An 18,496-nucleotide genomic window follows, 5' to 3' on the forward strand; every position below is an offset into this window, starting at 1 on the left:
TAAGCTCGAAAAAATTGTTTCATTTAAATTAAACAAAATTAAATAAATAAATAGTCCGTATTACTTTGGCCTGACGCGTTGTTTCTATACAGAGTAATTGGTAAAGTGGAAGGTGAAAAGATAACCATTACTATTTTATGTAAATTTACTTCATTGCCGGTCAATATTCTTTCCAAAACAAATCACCACTAACAAAAAAACACATATGTAATTACATTTCTACCCTTTTCATCCCTTCAAATCAAATCACCCTGCTGCACAAGTTGACAGCTAGCTAGCACTGTAGTGGCACTGATTAGTATGGCCGGTACGTCGATGAATCCGGTCCAGATGAACCGGTCGGTAAATACGTCGGCGTACGTCAGCTCCTTTAGCATTTCAGACACCGTTAATCGTTTATTTGCTCATATTCACGATGATTCTAGAATCGATAATCGCAACATTGAGTTCCTCCATCTCTGCACCTTACTCTCCAGGTTTTTCATCTTCTTTAAATGTATTAAAAAATTTGTTCAAATATCTGTATATGTATATGTATATGTATATTTCTGCTATAAAATCGTTTTGTTTTTTGTTCGTGCGTTAGGCGTATTTTGTAAATAGTTATGGCGGGTAACAGAAAGGCGTTGTTGTTAAACCCTAGCTCATGGTTGCTAATTGTTTATTGTGTCTCGATTTTGCACATACAGTTGACTAATTTTATATTCTGACGGCGTTTAATTTTTTTTATTTTTTATTTTTTAAGTATTAAATTTTAATTCGGTAATAATATTTAATATTAATAATATATATTGATTGATTATTTATGTGATATTGTAGAGGTATTGACAATGCTGTTGGTAAAAATGAGACTCCAGACAGAGCTTCGGATTTGCCGCGTTTGATGAAGGAAGTAAGCATGACATAAGGCGTTGTTGATGCACTTTATATGTATGATAAATGATGATGAAAGTAATTAATCAATGATATTAATTAATTAGTTAATAATATAGTTAATAGTATATAGTATACTAAGTTATAATCTAGAGCCAAAATCTAATGTGTTTTATTAATGTTGTGCTAGTTGATTTTACTGTTAAGACTTAAGAGTTATGACATAAAACTCATTTTGGATACATAACTTTTGTTTATTTTTTATCATTAGCTAGGTTTGTTTACCACACAAAATGGACTTATAGTGATTTTTTTACCTTTAATAAAAGAATTATGACACCCTTTAATAAAAGAATTATGACACATAAATGGTGTTTCAAAAAAAGGAAAAAAATCTCATATAGCTAAAGTAGTTTTGGTAGAGTGAATTTGAACTTGTGCTCTACACTCGTAGTACTTAAATATGTGTCGTCTTTTTAAACGGTTGGCCGGTCAGAAATGCTTGAAAAGCTCAACTCTAGCCTAACATTATCAGTAAACAGTTTAGCCGTGCCAACCCATTTATAGTGTTGGATTTTTGTTTCGTTGTGAATTTCCACCCCTACTTTTACATAAGGTTTTTTTTTTAGTAAGTTATCTTATGAGACATAAAATGCTGATGTCATTACGTGCATAGGTATTTAAGTGGCAAAATGATGCCTCATTGCTTGCAGCAATCATGGTTCTGATGATCTCTATAAAGGTACTCTTACATTTCAACTTTTTTTTAACGGTTGCTGATATATATTTGTATCCTACTGTTTTTTTTTCTGAACGGCAAGATTGCATCAGTCCGGACCGAAGCCTAGTCATCATTTGCACACACACACACACGTTCGGGCAGGAAACCCGAACCACGATCACAGGGATCCGAACCCTTAAACCATCCCGAGGGGTAGGCGGGCCGGTCCTTAGTCCCGGATCGGATCGGTAAAACCTTCCCTTTGGGCTGACCTCAATGGAGCCTATTTCAGTCCATGTTTAATTTGGTCATTCAGAAGCCAGGTTCGAACCCTGGACCTCTTACCCGGCGAGGGTGTTAAACACCACCGCGATACCACTCAGGCAAATGCCTCGGTGGTATTTGTATCCTACTGTTGATGCGCTCTACATTTTTTACATACTCTAATTAAAATAGCATTTCTTACATCATCAAGTTTAAGTCTTTTATATTGTTTATATTAGGGCGCATGTAGAAATGGATGGTTTAATGAGAAGGAAAATGAAGAAATTTTTCATCTTTGGAATGAGGTACCTAAAAGGGTATTATATTCGTTGATATAATATCCATGTATGTATTTGTAGGACCATCTTTTATTAACTCTACTCTTTTGTGATTGCAGATTGCAGTTAGTTTCTGCAGTGTTAAAGATATGGACTCTGAGAAGAGCACATTTCATCAGGCCATCTCAGACGTTATGTTAAGGTCTTTTATTTGGTGTTTATCTTGTATTAAAAATGCTATTTTTTTTTTTTTATATATATGTTTTTTCTGTTTGACTTAATCTTTGAAATGCTATCATATTTCTTCAGGTTTTATCCAGGAATGAAGATGGGTGAAACACTTGTTTCTGTTGAGGCTACGGTAATAGCATTTCATTTTCATTAAACTAGTTTGTTCTTAAAAAATCTATGCGCTAATTATAATAATTTTGTCGATATTTTAGCTAGGATATGGTGCATTTGTAAAAGATTTCCATATTTCGAAGACTGCCCTATCTTCTGGTGATAGAATAGTAAGTCTAATTTGGCTTGTTGCTCATTTGAAGTGCTTATTAGTTGATTTTTATCTGTTTTAATCAAAAGTTTGGGTCACTAGTTTAATATACTACTGATAATAGTGACGTTGATTTATTATATTTTCACAATCGAACAATGTTATTTCTTTTTTTTTTAACTTCTCTGCAGTATTTGGTTGCTGTTCAAACAGATAATACTGAGACATCATCATGCATCATCAGCCCTCAGCAAGTCAAGTATATCATTTTCTTAATCCTTTGTGTATATTTTTACATCTATCAAATGCATTTGACTTGGTTTGACCCAAAATTGTGTACGTTTAATTTGTAGCATTTTGTTGAATGGACAACCCGTGGATATGAGGACTTGTGTTTACAAGGTTTGTCTAGATTGGTCCTTGAGGGCATCTATTATATAAGTCAAAATGGGTGGGTTGGGTTACAGGTCTAAATGAATACAATTTTTGGTACGGATCGAGCCTGGTTGGTTTGATTGGCCTGACCCGAAACACCTTCTGACGAAAAGATTAAAGCTAGTGTGACAAATGTTTATACAAAATAACATATTTTCCTCAAATATGTTTTTATTGTTTTTAAAGAAAAAAGAATTGATTTAGGAGGTTAAGTTTTTTTGTTTTACCCATTTGATCCGTACAGATAAAAGTAATACAAATCAAAATAATTAAACGGGTCGAAATTGCAACTATAGCATATATACATATCTACGTAGAGTGTTTGGATTTTGTATATGCGTTAATGTGTTGCTCTTTCTTATTAATTCCCAAACAGGATCCTGGACCACAGATTCCAACAAATGTAACGCGCATGCTTAAGTATGGATCTAATCTTCTTCAAGTGCTGGGCCAGTTTAGTGGTATTAATCTAACAAAAACTCTCTGTTTCATTATATGATTCTTTAATCTTCTACATTTCATTTAAGCATTAATAATCCTCTTTTAATTGTTATAGGAAATTATATTATAGCTGTTGCCTTCATGAGTATGGTCTCAAATCCAACTGCTACTGCCATTCTAGATTATGTGCCACCTGTCGCACCTGCATCCGATTTAGGTATTCTCGTGTAATGTAACATATGTCGAAGGAACTGTTACATATAATATACTCATTTGACACTCGTATTCATATGTTTTATGTTTGTTTTCTCATTATAGATACCGATTTAATCGAAGGGACATCTAGAATTTCGCTAAATTGCCCCATAAGGTCTGCAATTTTATCTATAATCTATCTCATTAGTTTTTTATTTCGGGTAATACCAAAAAATTTTTTTTTTTTTTTTTTTTACTCATTACGTTTCTGGGCCTGTGTTCTTTTCTTTTTACAGTTTTAAACGGATAAAAACACCTGTCAAAGGACATTTGTGTAAGCATTTTCAAGTAAGTCTTCACACTGTATTATTTTATGGTGATTAATGCCGACTCATTTACGGATGTCGTAACTCGGGATTATGTTTTATTATATATAATGCTTTGCAGTGTTTCGATTTTGACAACTATGTGGACATAAACTCGAGAAGACCCTCATGGCGTTGTCCCCATTGTAGTCAATCTGTTTGTTTCACTGACATCCGAATTGACAGAGACATGGTTAAGGCAAGTAATTAAGAACTAAAATTTTTAATTTATGCAATTTAATAATTTTTTCTGTCGAGTTGACCAGGATATACTTTCAGTCTACTTTTGTTCGTGTATATTTATTATCTTTTAATTTCTGTGTTAAAGGTATGATTACAAAAAAAAAACTCCGTATATTTATTGCTAATAATCTAATTTCTTGAACAAAAATTTAGTAGGTTTTGTGCATTTGAAATACATGTTGGAAATTTTCAACCAGTGTGACTTAGCTAATTTCTATTATCTGCTTATTAGAAATAAATTCAAACCTGAATAGACCCTTTCGTTAATGACCCATACACAGTGTTGAATAACTCAGAATCACTCGACTAGTACTCTGTTTTTGCAACTTGGGCAGTACTCGGCGAGTTCTCGGTTAAATTTGGTCAAACTTGTTTAAAATTCGGTCAAACTTGCCAATGCTCATGATTAATCAGAAAATCGGTCAAATCTCGAAAAATCAGTCAAAATTGGTCAAAACTCGGTCAAACAGGTCAAAGTCAACTTGGTAAACTTCCGATTACTCCTTAAAAAGTCATGACCGAGTACTCCTGAGTAGCGATATTTGCAACCTTGCCCATTCATAGTAACTTTTTTTTATTATTATTATTGTTTTTAAAAGCAGCCATTTATAGTAGGACTCACTATCATCCATTAATGTAGGTTCTGAAAGAAGTAGATGCAAATGTTTCACATGTGAACATCTCACGTGACGGCTTATGGGAAACCATTAACGACGGTGATGGTCATAAGGACAAGCAACAAGATAAACCGCCTTTACACCATGATCCTACTAACTCCATAAACGCAGATGCAAATATTTTAGATCTTACGGGAACAGAAAATGATATGGATGTCACGGTTTCTCCTCAAGAACACGATAAAAAGCCGACTCCTGCTCAGTTACAAAACATGAACATGACCAATGTCACTATGGTGTCTGCAAATGTTACTTCACAGATGGGTCAAAGTCAACTTTTTTCCTCCACCAATATGCAGTTACCGGTACATGCAATTGGGTCATCATCCAATACTAGATCAAATTTAACCATGATGTCACCTGTTACAGATGCTGTCTTGAATACTCTTACACAAAGTCAAGGTCAAAGTAAAAGTCAAAGTCAAACCTTTGTGTCCAACAATATGCAGTTACCGGTACATGCAATTGGGTCATCATCCAATACTAGATCAGGTGCAGCTACGATGTCACCTGTAACAGATGCTGTCATGAATACACTAGCACAAAGTCAAAGTCAAACTTCTGTGTCCTACAATATGCAGTCACAACAACATTACTCAAACAGTGGATATAGTGTGAGGTACACAACACCTGCACGGCAGATAACACGAACTCCTATCGGTGTTCAGGCACTTCCAGATCAGACCTCTGCAAGAACGGTTAGATATCAAATTCAACCGAATCAGCATCAGATGATGAATATGAGCTCAGGTCAACCATCCCAGAACATGGGCCCGCAGGTATAAATGATCTGTGATTATCTTCATTGTTTGTACTCATTTTTTCATTTGTTCTTTGTTAATATGTGTGTAATTCAGAAAAAAAGCTCATTATTTTACACGGTTTTGTACAGTTTAAAGTTCCTTGATCAGGTTTTTGCAGATGTAGTCTGTAGATGGCGCATTTCGTTACATTTTCAGTCCTTGATCCTCTTAAAATGACTAATATACCATAGAATAGAAAATCCTTCGATAAATCTTCGGTAATAACCAGCAAGTCCCAAAAATTGGCGAATATGCTTCGCATTCTTAGGCGCTTCCCAGTTCTGAATAGCAGTGATTTTTGCTGGATCGACATGTATTCCTTCACTATTAACCACATGTCCTGGAAATTGAACTGTTCGTAACCAAAATTCACATTTGGAGAACTTGGCATACAATTGTTCATTCTTTAGCAATTCTAAGATCAAACGTAAATGTCGTTCATGCTCTTGCTTGTTCTTGGAATAGATTAAGATATCGTCGATGAAAACAATCACGAATTTATCAAGATAAGGTTTGCATACACGGTTCATAAGATCCATGAATACAGCTGGTGCTTTTGTTAAACCAAAAGGCATAACAAGAAATTCGTAATGTCCGTAACGAGTTCGGAAGGCAGTCTTGGGAACATCAGTTTCCTTGACTCTCAACTGATGATACCCTGACCTAAGATCAATCTTCGAATAGATACTTGACCCTTGCAGTTGGTCAAATAGGTCATCAATACGCGGAAGTGGATAACGGTTCTTGATAGTTAACTTGTTGAGTTCTCGGTAATCAATACACATTCTCAACGTGCCATCTTTCTTCTTAACAAAAAGAACAGGTGCTCTCCATGGAGATGAGCTAGGACGAATGAATCCTTTCTCTAAGAGTTCTTGTAGTTGGATGGATAATTCTTTCATTTCGGATGGAGCTAGTCGATATGGTGCCTTTGCAATAGGTGCAGCACCGGGAGTTAGATCGATTTGAAACTTGACTTGTCTTTGAGGTGGGAGACCAGGGAGTTCTTCAGGAAAAACTTCAGGAAATTCTCTAACCACCGGAACATCTTCAATTCGTTTCTCTTCCGGTTCGACTTTCTTAACATTAGCTAAGATGGCTTGATACCCCTTCATCAGGTATTTACGGGTTTTTATACAAGAGATGATATTAAGTTTAGAACCACTCTTTTCTCCTTGTATGATTAGGGTTTCACCATTCTCAAGAGGAATATTAATGGTTTTATCATAACACATGATTGCAGCTCTCAACGGGGTTAGCCAATTCATCCCTACAACTACATCAAAGCTTCCTAATTCGATTGGCAGTAAGTTGATCTTAAAGTTTTTGTCAGCTAGAATCAGATCACAATTTTTATAAATATTGTCTACTTTCATAACCTTACCGTTTGCTACTTCTACAAGGCGCTTGATTTCTAAGGCTTGTGGTTTTTCAGTGAATAAGGCACAAAATTCCGTAGACACATAACTTCTATCAGCACCGGAATCGAATAAAACAGTAGCATAGCAATTGTTAACAAGGAACGTACCCGTTATAACTTCATCTTCTTCACGGGCCTCTTCGGTAGTCATGACAAATGCTCTACCCTTAGCATTACCCGCTGTTGCAGTCTTGTTCTTAGGGCACTGGTTTCTGAAATGCCCAACTTCCCCACAACCGTAACAAGTAGGCACGGTTGGATCAGTCTTTGCAGCTGGAGTGTTGGTTGCAGCTGGAGAGCTGGAGTGTTGGTTACGAACAGTTCAATTTCTCGGACATGTGGTTAATAGTGAAGGAATACATGTCGATCCAGCAAAAATCACTGCTATTAAGAACTGGGAAGCGCCTAAGAATGCGAAGCATATTCGCCAATTTTTGGGACTTGCTGGTTATTACCGAAGATTTATCGAAGAATTTTCTATTCTAGCGAAACCTCTTACTAAGTTAACTCATAAGGGGAAGAAGTTTGAATGGTCTGAAGAACAAGAATCTGCGTTTAAGATTTTAAAGGAGAAATTGACCACAGCCCCGATTCTATCTTTACCTGAAGGAGACGAGGATTTCATAGTTTATTGTGATGCCTCGAATCAAGGTTTCGGTTGTGTATTGATGCAACGTCAAAAAGTTATTGCATACGCATCTTGACAACTTAAGAAACATGAGAAGAATTATACCACACATGACCTGGAGTTAGGAGCTGTGGTATTCGCTTTGAGCTTTGAAGATATGGAGACATTACCTTTACGGAATTAAATTCACGGTGTTTACCGATCATAAAAGTCTTCAACATATCTTCGATCAGAAACAACTAAACATGAGGCAACGACGATGGGTTGAACTACTAAACGACTATGATTGTGAGATTAAGTACCATTCCGGTAAGGGAAATGTTGTTGCCGATGCTCTCAGTCGAAAGGAGCGTAATAAACCTATTCGAGTCCGAGCTTTGAACATGGTTATTCAGACTAATCTTACAACTCGAATCCGTGAAGCACAACTTGAAGCATTGAAGGAAAAAAATGTTCAACTCGAGGGACTAAAAGGTCTTGAAAAGCAACTTGAACTCAAGGGAAATGGAACACGGTATTTTAATAACCGAATTTGGGTCCCAACCTTTGGAAATCTTCGAGAACTAGTCTTGGATGAAGCACATAAGACTAGGTATTCTATTCACCCAGGCTCTAGTAAAATGTATCATGATGTGAAAGAGTTTTATTGGTGGCCTAATCTGAAATCTGATATTGCTGAGTATGTGAGCAAGTGTCTTACTTGTTTGAAAGTTAAGGCCGAGCATCAAAAGCCGTCTGGTTTACTTCAACAGCCAGATATTCCGCAGTGGAAGTGGGAATGTATCACTATGAACTTTATTACTAAATTGCCCAAGACTTCTAGTGGCAATGATACTATTTGGGTCATAGTGGATCGCCTTACTAAATCTGCACACTTTTTACCGATCAAGGAAACTGTAACGACCCGTCAAAATCGCTATTGACGCGGCACGTTAATCATTGATTCCACAGTGAGGTTTTGACCTCTATATGATACGTTTTGATAAAATATTGCATTCATTAAAATAAGTGACTTTCTAAACATAGAAAGTTATAAACATGTGGGCAAGTGCTTAGGTATAAGCAAAACCCCGAAATACATAAGTCTTTAATTTACAGGTTGACATCACAGTCCAATTATTTATTACACAACGCAGTTTTATTTTGAATGCAATAAACTTTGTACAAAGCATGAGAGACTCCATGCAGGCAACAAGCACATCACAGCGGAAGCATTCTAAGGACCTGAGAATAAAACATGCTAAAAAGTCAACACGAATGTTGGTGAGTTATAGGTTTAATTGCTCGAGTCATAAACATGTATAAAGATAGACCACAAGATTTCATCAAAAGTTTATCAATAGATTCTACGTAACAGAGCACCCTGGTAACTAAACTTAACGCTATAGTGATAATTACCCCATTCGTTTTAATACACGCAAACCAACGTGTCTTAAACTCAAATAACATACGTCCGTTAAAAGGCTAGCGCTCTAGCTCGGACGGGGATGTCAAGCCCTATGGATCCATATACAATTATTCGCGCCCACCAGTCCATATCCTATGTACTGGCAGCTACTAGTTACCAAAGCTAAGGGATTTTCGGTTTAACTCAGTGTAGAATTTTGTATGTACTTGTGTCTTATTGCGTTTAAAATAAATTGCATGTATTCTCAGCCCAAAAATATTTAAAGTATTTAAAAAGGGAGACTATAACTCACAGTTCAATATTGAGACTCAATATTGTTGGCAAATTGCGTAGACGTAATGATGGTAGACGACTGTATGGTTGGCCTTGGATTCAAGAACAATACCCCGAACAATACCCAATATTTTCTTAGCTTAAAGCGGTTTGAAACCCGAATTAAAAACACCCTCGTATATACCTTATTATTATTAAACTTAAATTTAAAATTATAATTATAATATAAATATAAATATTAAGAGAAATGTGAAAAACATCGTCGAACAAACTGCGTATTTATATTACTTTTCGATTTACTGTAGCTCATGCGATCGCATGAGTTTTCAGTGTTTTTGCCATGCGATCGCATGGCCGCCTTTTCTGTTTTTGTTTGCTAGTTCGTCGACATCAAATAGTGTTTTACTGTAGCAAATAGTGTTTACTGTAGCAAATAGTGTTTACTGTAGCAAATAGTGTTTACTGTAGCAAATTACTGTAGCAAAACACCCTCGTTTTCACTGTAGCACTGTAGCAAAATACGGTTTCACTGTAGCAAATAGTGTTTTACTGTAGCAAAGTCATTTTTACTGTAGCAATTAATGTTTTACTGTAGGAAAGTCGTTTTTGCTTGTACATCTTATAATATATATATATATACACACATATATGTATATTTACATAATATTAAATCATAAAGAGAATTGGTTTAAATTAGTCGAAATTTTTCGGGTCATCACAGTACCTCCCCGTTAAAGAAAATTTCGTCCCGAAATTTTGAGTAGTACCTGTTTCATGAGCGATATCAGTGAACAAATGTGGATACTTTTGCTTCATTTGATCTTCACGTTCCCAAGTAAACTCGGGTCCTCGTCTTGCGTTCCAACGAACTCTATCGGTATTTTGCTTTGTTTTAATTGTTTGACCTCACGGTCCATGATTTCAACAGGTTCTTCGATAAAATGGAGTTTATCATTGATTCGTATTTCGTCAAGAGGAATTACGACATCCTCTTCAGCTAAACATTTCTTCAAATTTGACACGTGAAATGTGTTGTGAACACTACTAAGTTCTTGCGGTAGCTTTAATCGATAAGCAACTGTTCCAATTCTTTCGGTGATTTCAAAGGGTCCTACATACCTAGGACTTAGCTTTCCTCGTTTACCGAATCGTACAACGCCTTTCCAGGGTGACACTTTCAACATGACTTTGTCGCCCACTTGAAATTCTAGCAGTTTTCTTCTTACATCAGCATAACTCTTTTGGCGACTCATGGCCGTTTTCAATCGCTGTTGTATTTGAATGATCTTTTCGGTGGTTTCATGAATAATTTCTGGTCCAGTAAGTTGTCTTTCTCCTACTTCACTCCAACAGATAGGAGATCTGCACTTTCTACCGTAAAGTGCTTCAAATGGTGCTGCGTTGATGCTCGTATGATAGCTGTTATTGTATGAAAATTCTGCCAACGGTAAGTGTCGATCCCAACTGTAAGACCCGAATATTTATCTTGCTTGTTTGTGTATTAAGACATTCGAGATTGGGTTTCGCGGATTATTTATATAAAGTTTAAAATGAAAAAGAATCTGTTTCAGAGAGGCCGCGCGCCGCGCGGGGTAGGGGCGCGCCGCGCCGATTGCTGCTGACAGAACTCCCTTGTTTTTATTTAAATTAAATGAGGGGTAAAAGGGTAAAATCACATGGGGCCGGATTTGTGTGCCATATTAGCTACTTTGGATCAGTTTTGGATCATTTTTCATGTCCATTCATCCCTTCCAAATATTTAGAGAGAGATTGGAGGTTTTGGTGAAGAAGAAGCTCGAATCGTTCAAAGTCTCGGGTTTTAAAGTTGTTCCTTTCGTTCTCGGCTACGCGGTGATAGTATTGGTAAGCTCAAACTCCGAGTTTCAATTATTTGATTTGATATTCAAGTTAGGGTTTGAGTAAATTTGTTGTGAAACCCTTTTAGGTGATGAAATGAGTTTAGTGATGCTAGTAATCGGGTTTGTTGTTAATTGTTGGCGGATTTCGGGTTGGTGAACTATTTGGCCATGTTTAGAACTTGAAATTTAGTTAAATCACTTAAGTTAGTGATTATGGAAGTATTGGAACCCATTTAGGATTATTTGGTTGACTAACTTTGACTTTGGGTCAAATTAGGGTTTCGTGGTGATTATGACCCAATTGGCGATTTAATGAAGTTTATAAACTTAAAATGGATTAAGTTGAAGTATAAAACCGAGTTAAATGTGTTTTGGTGTCAAAACTTGCAAAGAATGAGATTTTGACCTTTATGGGTCAAAATTAGGGTTTAAGTGTCAAAATGGGTATGACACGTGTTTAACACTTGAGTTCGGGTTTAATTGGCATATTAGGACCATTCTCACTTGTGTTAGTGACTATTGGTTAGTTTGGGCACGGTTTGTGCTTGGAAGTGCATTTGGGTCGAAATTGCACTTAGTGACGAATTGGGTTGATTTGTAAATCCACTCTAAGTGTATTATTGTAATTGTGGTAATGGAATAGGTACTTTCCATTGGCGAGTTGCGGATTACTTGGAAGCATTCTTCAAGACTTCAAGGTGAGTGGAATATCTATATATGTATGTATATGATTTATGTGCCCGTGGAAATGGTGTCACATAGCCGTTTGGTGACCATAGTTGTGGGATATAGCCGTTTGGTGACCATAGTTGTGGGATATAGCCGTTTGGTGACCATAGTTGTGAGATATAGACATTTTGTCCACATTGATAGTTGCCCGTAGTAATGATGTCACATAGCCGTTTTTGTGACCGTAGTGGTGGGACATAGCCGTTCTTGTCCATAATGATTATTGTGAGTGGAATATGTATATATGTATGTATATGATTTATGTACCGTGTTGATGGTGTCACATAGCCGTTTTGTGACCAAGGTTGTGGGACTTAGCCGTATTAGTCCATGTTTTGTACTAAGGCACATAGCCGTGTTTGTGCATTTAGTGGCAAGTAATAGCCGTGTTTGTGTATTTAGTGGCAAGTAATAGCCGTGTTTTACTCCCACGTTGTTATTTGAGTTACCCGTACACATAGCCGTGTTGGTGTACGAAAGCGTGAGTAATAGCCGTGTTCTACTCACATTGAGCAAGTGATGCCATAGCCGTTTTTGGAACACTTGAGGGGTGATGCCATAGCCGTTTTTGGAACACCTCGGGGGGTTAGCATGCCATAGCCGTTTTTGGAAGCTAACGAATGTTATGAACATCGATGACTTGATTCGCGAAGTCGTTCCCCTAGCGAAGAGATTGGTTAACCATGAATTGTAATTGTTGATGCTAGCATTTAATTTGATTTATTATATATATATTTATTTATGCTAATGATGTTGCTAGTTGTACGGTTTGACGTTACTAGCTATTGATTGCTTATGAGGTTGCTAGTTATACGATTTGATGATACTAGCGTTTGGTACGATGAGGTAAGTGATTTATGTGTATTTATGTGATGTCGTGGATGCGAGTAGGTAAGTTGTATATGCATGTATATATTTATTCTACTCACTAAGCATTAGCTTACCCTCTCGTTGTTGACTCTTTTTATAGATTGCATGCGGATTGGTGGCTCGGGTAAGCGCGAGGACTAGAAGACTTGCATAGTTTGCTTTAGAGACTTGCTTTTGGATTGTTTAGGATTGGGTAGCGTATCCCCAATCGCCATGCTCGGCTTCGTTTTGTATTAAAAGTCTTATGGTCAAATATTGCATTTTGGTACTCAAGGGGTAATTTGGGTCGATGTGGGACCCGCTTCGTAAATTTGATTTTATTAATTAAACGTGCTAGTTTTTCATATAGGAAGTCATGGTTAAAAGCGTTTTAGCTAAATGTGTCGGGAACTAGTCAAACATTTTCATTAAATTGACTTCCGGGGACAGCGGGCTGTCCAGGTGGTTTGGCGCGCCGCGCGGCCACCTGGCGCGCCGCGCAGATGGCCTGCACCAGAAATTTTTTTTTTTTGTTTGAAATTTCGTCGTGTTTGGTCGGTTACGGTTTGGGTTGTTACAAGTGGTATCAGAGCATGGTCTAAGGGATTTAGGTGACTTGAGATAGGTGCCTAGACTTAGACTTTTGTGTGTGCTTAATTTGTTGCGGGACTTGTAGGATTACGGGTCGGAATGGGTTTAGTTAGTGCCTTGTTTATAGGTCGACTAACGTTTATATTAGTAATGCGGATATTATTAATATATTATTTGTGTTGTGGTGTAATTCTCGCGTGTGCTTCTATCGCGTAGAATTTTGTTTGTGTTTGTTTATAGCATCGAGCGAGGCGGTCGTTGTACTAACGAGTCGATGCGGCGTGCGTGCGTAATAAGAACTTGCAGACCTTATTACGGGTGCAAATCGTGTCTAACAAGTGATGTACGACGAGTGTTTAGCAAGATGGGAGGGTGTTGTGCGTGTCGTTTTATACGTGCGTGGACTAATCGTTTTGCATTCTTTAGAATGACGACGCGAAACGAGACCGAGACGAACGACACGGAATTTAACGCTAGAGTTACGGCCGCCGTTGCGGAGCAAATGAGGGCGTTTCGAGAAGAAATGGATGGGAAGTATTCCGAATTCCAAAATAGGGGTGAAATGGAGCGTTGTCTTAAGAGCTTCATGAGGACTAAACCCCCTATGTATGATGGGAAACCGGATCCTTTGGTGAGTACGACTTGGGTTTCGGATGTCGAAGGGTGTTTTCGTACTATGGAATGCCCACCCGAGAAAAAGACGAGACTCGCTACTAGTTTGTTGCGAGGTAGGGCGAAGGATTGGTTGGATGGCAAGATTGATCTTGTCGGTGGTGAGACGTTTATGGCATTATCATGGGACGAATTTAAGGAGGGATTCTTCGAGGAGTTCCGAACTTCAGCCGATTTATCGGAATTGCGCTGTGAGTTGCGAAATTTGCAACAGGGTTCTATGGACTTGAATACTTTAAAGACGACTTTTATGTCGAAGGCTCGTTTTTGCCCGGATTATTTGGGGAACGATCGTTTGTTGATGGAGGATTTCTATCGAACTTTGAGCGATGACTTGAAAAGCAAAATTAGCCGGGGTTACGCGAAGTCGTTTGCGGAGTTATTTGCGGTGGCTAGAGGTTTCGAGTCTTATACGCGATCGAAAAAGGCCGAACCTTCAAGTGAGAGAAGGGTTATTACTTATGGTGCTCCGAGTAAGAGGACTAAGGGTCCGAGTGCGAGTACGAGTAATGTGGTAAAGGGCGCGGTGGATTCTCGTGCGCCTAGGTGTTTAAATTGTGGCGTTAGGGGTCACAAGTTGTGGGAATGCACAATGCCGAGAAGTGATGACGGAATGTGCTACTATTGTCATAAAGAGGGACATCGCAAGCCGGATTGTCCCGAGTTGGCGGCGGCGAATGCCGCAAGGAGACGTTGAGGTACGTTTCGTTTTAATAAATATGTCTTTTGAATATTTATTTATGTGGCGTTTAGGTTCGGATTTGTTAGATGCATTGTGTTGTGCATGTTGTTGTTATGGGTGACGTTCCTAATGGAAGTACCCTATGGTGACGTTTTAATTGATTTGTGAAGGGCGTAAGACTTGGTGCAACCAAGCATTCCTTAGTATTTGGGAAATGTTACTACCAAGCCACGGAAATGGATTTGGTGTTCGATTGTTAAGCGCGTGTTCGCTTCTGTGTTGAAGTGATGAACCATGGGGTTCGTCGGGTGATTGGAACCTTTGAGATCGAGTGTTTAAAATCTTGACGTATGTTGGTAATGGAGTCTTTATGACGCGACATTAGGTGCCTCTTTTATACCTACTAGCGTGGTGTCGACTCCGATTGTGTTGTGGTTACATTGTACTTAGGGTCCCGGGAGAAACCCTTAGGTACATGAGTGACTAAGTGAAACTTGACAAACTAAAGCAATTGGATAATTGCGAGGGTATGGTTTGTGTAATCGTGCTACACTTTTCGTTCGAAGTGTTTAAGGATTGATTGAAATCCTTTGTGTGCTCAAGATTAGAGCAAGGTGTGGTGATGGGTCGTGTGTACCCAATTGTTGGTAAAGTCTACCTTTGGTAGCATCGTACGGGTGTACGAGTTGTGATATAGGAACGTGGTTCCAAGTGGGGGAGTCGCACTCCCGCACGAGGAAGTTTTAGTGTGATATTTCGGATGATGCTTTTGGTAGATCCGGACACTTTGTCGAGACCTAGTTTTGGTCGATTTGTGGTAGAGTACGATTTCGGATAAATTGTACTTATGGTTTAGATTGGAATTACCACCGAGGTGGTAATGTGGTAAACCTCGTTGAGAGATAATGGTCGTGTTTGGTGAGCAAGGTGAAATCCTTCGGTTAAGGAAGGTGTGTGTCGGGTTCTCTTTTGGAGAATTCTTGTTCGGTACCTATGTTTGATATAGGTGGTTCTTGCTCGATTATGGTATGTGGTTGATGAAGCATGACCTTCGGGGTCCGCTGACTTCATCGTAGTATTGTGGATTAATGAAGCATGACTTTCGGGTCCGCTGACTTCATCATGGGAGTACGTGATTGATGGAGCATGATCTTTAGGGTCCGCTGACTTCGTCATGAGCGTGGTGTTGAGATCGGTGAAGCATGATCTTCGGGTCCGCTGACTTCATCCGGTATTGAGATTGGTGGAGCATGACCTTCGGGGTCCGCTGACTTCATCAAGAGAGTTGTGTTGTGGGACGTGAATATCGGGTTGTTCGTATTCACAATATTTCGGGTAGTACGATTGTCCCTGTTAGTTGGGCTCATAGTTTGAGGTAGTGAATATCGGTTTGCGCGTATTCACGATGACTCGGGTTGTGCGGTCATTTCGTTGTGAGATATATGGATTGGGTTGGTGGATTTCGGGTTGTGCGAATTCACTAAGGTTCGGGTTGTTTCGACCATCCTCCATATGTGTTTTGGCTCGGGTTGTTTCGGCCATGTTGAGTTGTAATCTATTGGTTGTTTGATACACCAATGGTGGGGTCGTAAGGACCATGTTGTAGGAACTATCGGTCGTTTTATGCGTCGATGGTGGGGTCGTGAGGACCACGTGGTATGATTAGTGATGCGATAGCCGTGTTTCGCTCACATGTTTGTTACGGGTGTGACGATGGATGATTTCGTACACCTTGGGACTTGTGTTCCCATAGCTGTTTTGGGCGCTATCGGTTTCTAACCGTGGGTTTGTGTTGCTACGGTAGCTGCGTATGGGTCGTATTGCGCACTACAATGGATGTTGTTAAGTGGTGTTGTCCGTAAGGATTCGTTTGGTTCGGTCTTCATCGGTTCGGGTTGATGACCTTAGGTTGTGACTTAGTTGCTTTTAGCGTTGTACTCGGTAATAGTACGCTAACGGATTTATATCTCGGTACGAGAGTGGTTGAGTTTTCCCGATGTTAGGAAGGGAGCATGGTTGTAGTGCTCGGATTGTGGTTTCGATAAATCGCGGGTGACGATTTAGTTGTGGAAAGCGATTCGTTGGGAAAGAATTGCTTAGGAAAGTCGGATTGGGACTTATGTCGAGGACCGTAGGGTGAGGTCCACGTGGTTAAGTGATGAGGATCACGAGGACGTGATCGAGTTTAAGTGGGGGAGAGTTGTAAGACCCGAATATTTATCTTGCTTGTTTGTGTATTAAGACATTCGAGATTGGGTTTCGCGGATTATTTATATAAAGTTTAAAATGAAAAAGAATCTGTTTCAGAGAGGCCGCGCGCCGCGCGGGGTAGGGGCGCGCCGCGCCGATTGCTGCTGACAGAACTCCCTTGTTTTTATTTAAATTAAATGAGGGGTAAAAGGGTAAAATCACATGGGGCCGGATTTGTGTGCCATATTAGCTACTTTGGATCAGTTTTGGATCATTTTTCATGTCCATTCATCCCTTCCAAATATTTAGAGAGAGATTGGAGGTTTTGGTGAAGAAGAAGCTCGAATCGTTCAAAGTCTCGGGTTTTAAAGTTGTTCCTTTCGTTCTCGGCTACGCGGTGATAGTATTGGTAAGCTCAAACTCCGAGTTTCAATTATTTGATTTGATATTCAAGTTAGGGTTTGAGTAAATTTGTTGTGAAACCCTTTTAGGTGATGAAATGAGTTTAGTGATGCTAGTAATCGGGTTTGTTGTTAATTGTTGGCGGATTTCGGGTTGGTGAACTATTTGGCCATGTTTAGAACTTGAAATTTAGTTAAATCACTTAAGTTAGTGATTATGGAAGTATTGGAACCCATTTAGGATTATTTGGTTGACTAACTTTGACTTTGGGTCAAATTAGGGTTTCGTGGTGATTATGACCCAATTGGCGATTTAATGAAGTTTATAAACTTAAAATGGATTAAGTTGAAGTATAAAACCGAGTTAAATGTGTTTTGGTGTCAAAACTTGCAAAGAATGAGATTTTGACCTTTATGGGTCAAAATTAGGGTTTAAGTGTCAAAATGGGTATGACACGTGTTTAACACTTGAGTTCGGGTTTAATTGGCATATTAGGACCATTCTCACTTGTGTTAGTGACTATTGGTTAGTTTGGGCACGGTTTGTGCTTGGAAGTGCATTTGGGTCGAAATTGCACTTAGTGACGAATTGGGTTGATTTGTAAATCCACTCTAAGTGTATTATTGTAATTGTGGTAATGGAATAGGTACTTTCCATTGGCGAGTTGCGGATTACTTGGAAGCATTCTTCAAGACTTCAAGGTGAGTGGAATATCTATATATGTATGTATATGATTTATGTGCCCGTGGAAATGGTGTCACATAGCCGTTTGGTGACCATAGTTGTGGGATATAGCCGTTTGGTGACCATAGTTGTGGGATATAGCCGTTTGGTGACCATAGTTGTGAGATATAGACATTTTGTCCACATTGATAGTTGCCCGTAGTAATGATGTCACATAGCCGTTTTTGTGACCGTAGTGGTGGGACATAGCCGTTCTTGTCCATAATGATTATTGTGAGTGGAATATGTATATATGTATGTATATGATTTATGTACCGTGTT

The 18,496-nt window shown here is 38.7% G+C and overlaps 1 protein-coding gene across 1 annotated transcript in view; it reads left to right on the forward strand.

Moving 5' to 3' along the window:
* The first annotated feature begins 298 nt into the window (after positions 1 to 298).
* Positions 299 to 18,496, forward strand: part of LOC139891625 (E4 SUMO-protein ligase PIAL2-like) — a 29,393-nt gene continuing 11,195 nt past the window's right edge. Inside the window, exons 1-15 of the mRNA XM_071874604.1 lie at positions 299 to 476; positions 820 to 892; positions 1,550 to 1,615; positions 2,098 to 2,163; positions 2,256 to 2,338; positions 2,446 to 2,497; positions 2,580 to 2,648; positions 2,821 to 2,888; positions 2,983 to 3,031; positions 3,441 to 3,525; positions 3,621 to 3,722; positions 3,824 to 3,875; positions 3,997 to 4,048; positions 4,148 to 4,264; positions 4,949 to 5,764. Coding sequence (XP_071730705.1) covers positions 301 to 476; positions 820 to 892; positions 1,550 to 1,615; positions 2,098 to 2,163; positions 2,256 to 2,338; positions 2,446 to 2,497; positions 2,580 to 2,648; positions 2,821 to 2,888; positions 2,983 to 3,031; positions 3,441 to 3,525; positions 3,621 to 3,722; positions 3,824 to 3,875; positions 3,997 to 4,048; positions 4,148 to 4,264; positions 4,949 to 5,764 — 1,926 coding nt within the window. The 5' untranslated portion in view covers positions 299 to 300. The remainder of the gene's footprint in view (positions 477 to 819; positions 893 to 1,549; positions 1,616 to 2,097; positions 2,164 to 2,255; positions 2,339 to 2,445; positions 2,498 to 2,579; positions 2,649 to 2,820; positions 2,889 to 2,982; positions 3,032 to 3,440; positions 3,526 to 3,620; positions 3,723 to 3,823; positions 3,876 to 3,996; positions 4,049 to 4,147; positions 4,265 to 4,948; positions 5,765 to 18,496) is intronic.

This window comes from Rutidosis leptorrhynchoides, chromosome 2 (genome assembly GCF_046630445.1).
Source record: "Rutidosis leptorrhynchoides isolate AG116_Rl617_1_P2 chromosome 2, CSIRO_AGI_Rlap_v1, whole genome shotgun sequence".
In the NCBI taxonomy this organism is placed as follows: Eukaryota; Viridiplantae; Streptophyta; class Magnoliopsida; order Asterales; family Asteraceae; genus Rutidosis; species Rutidosis leptorrhynchoides.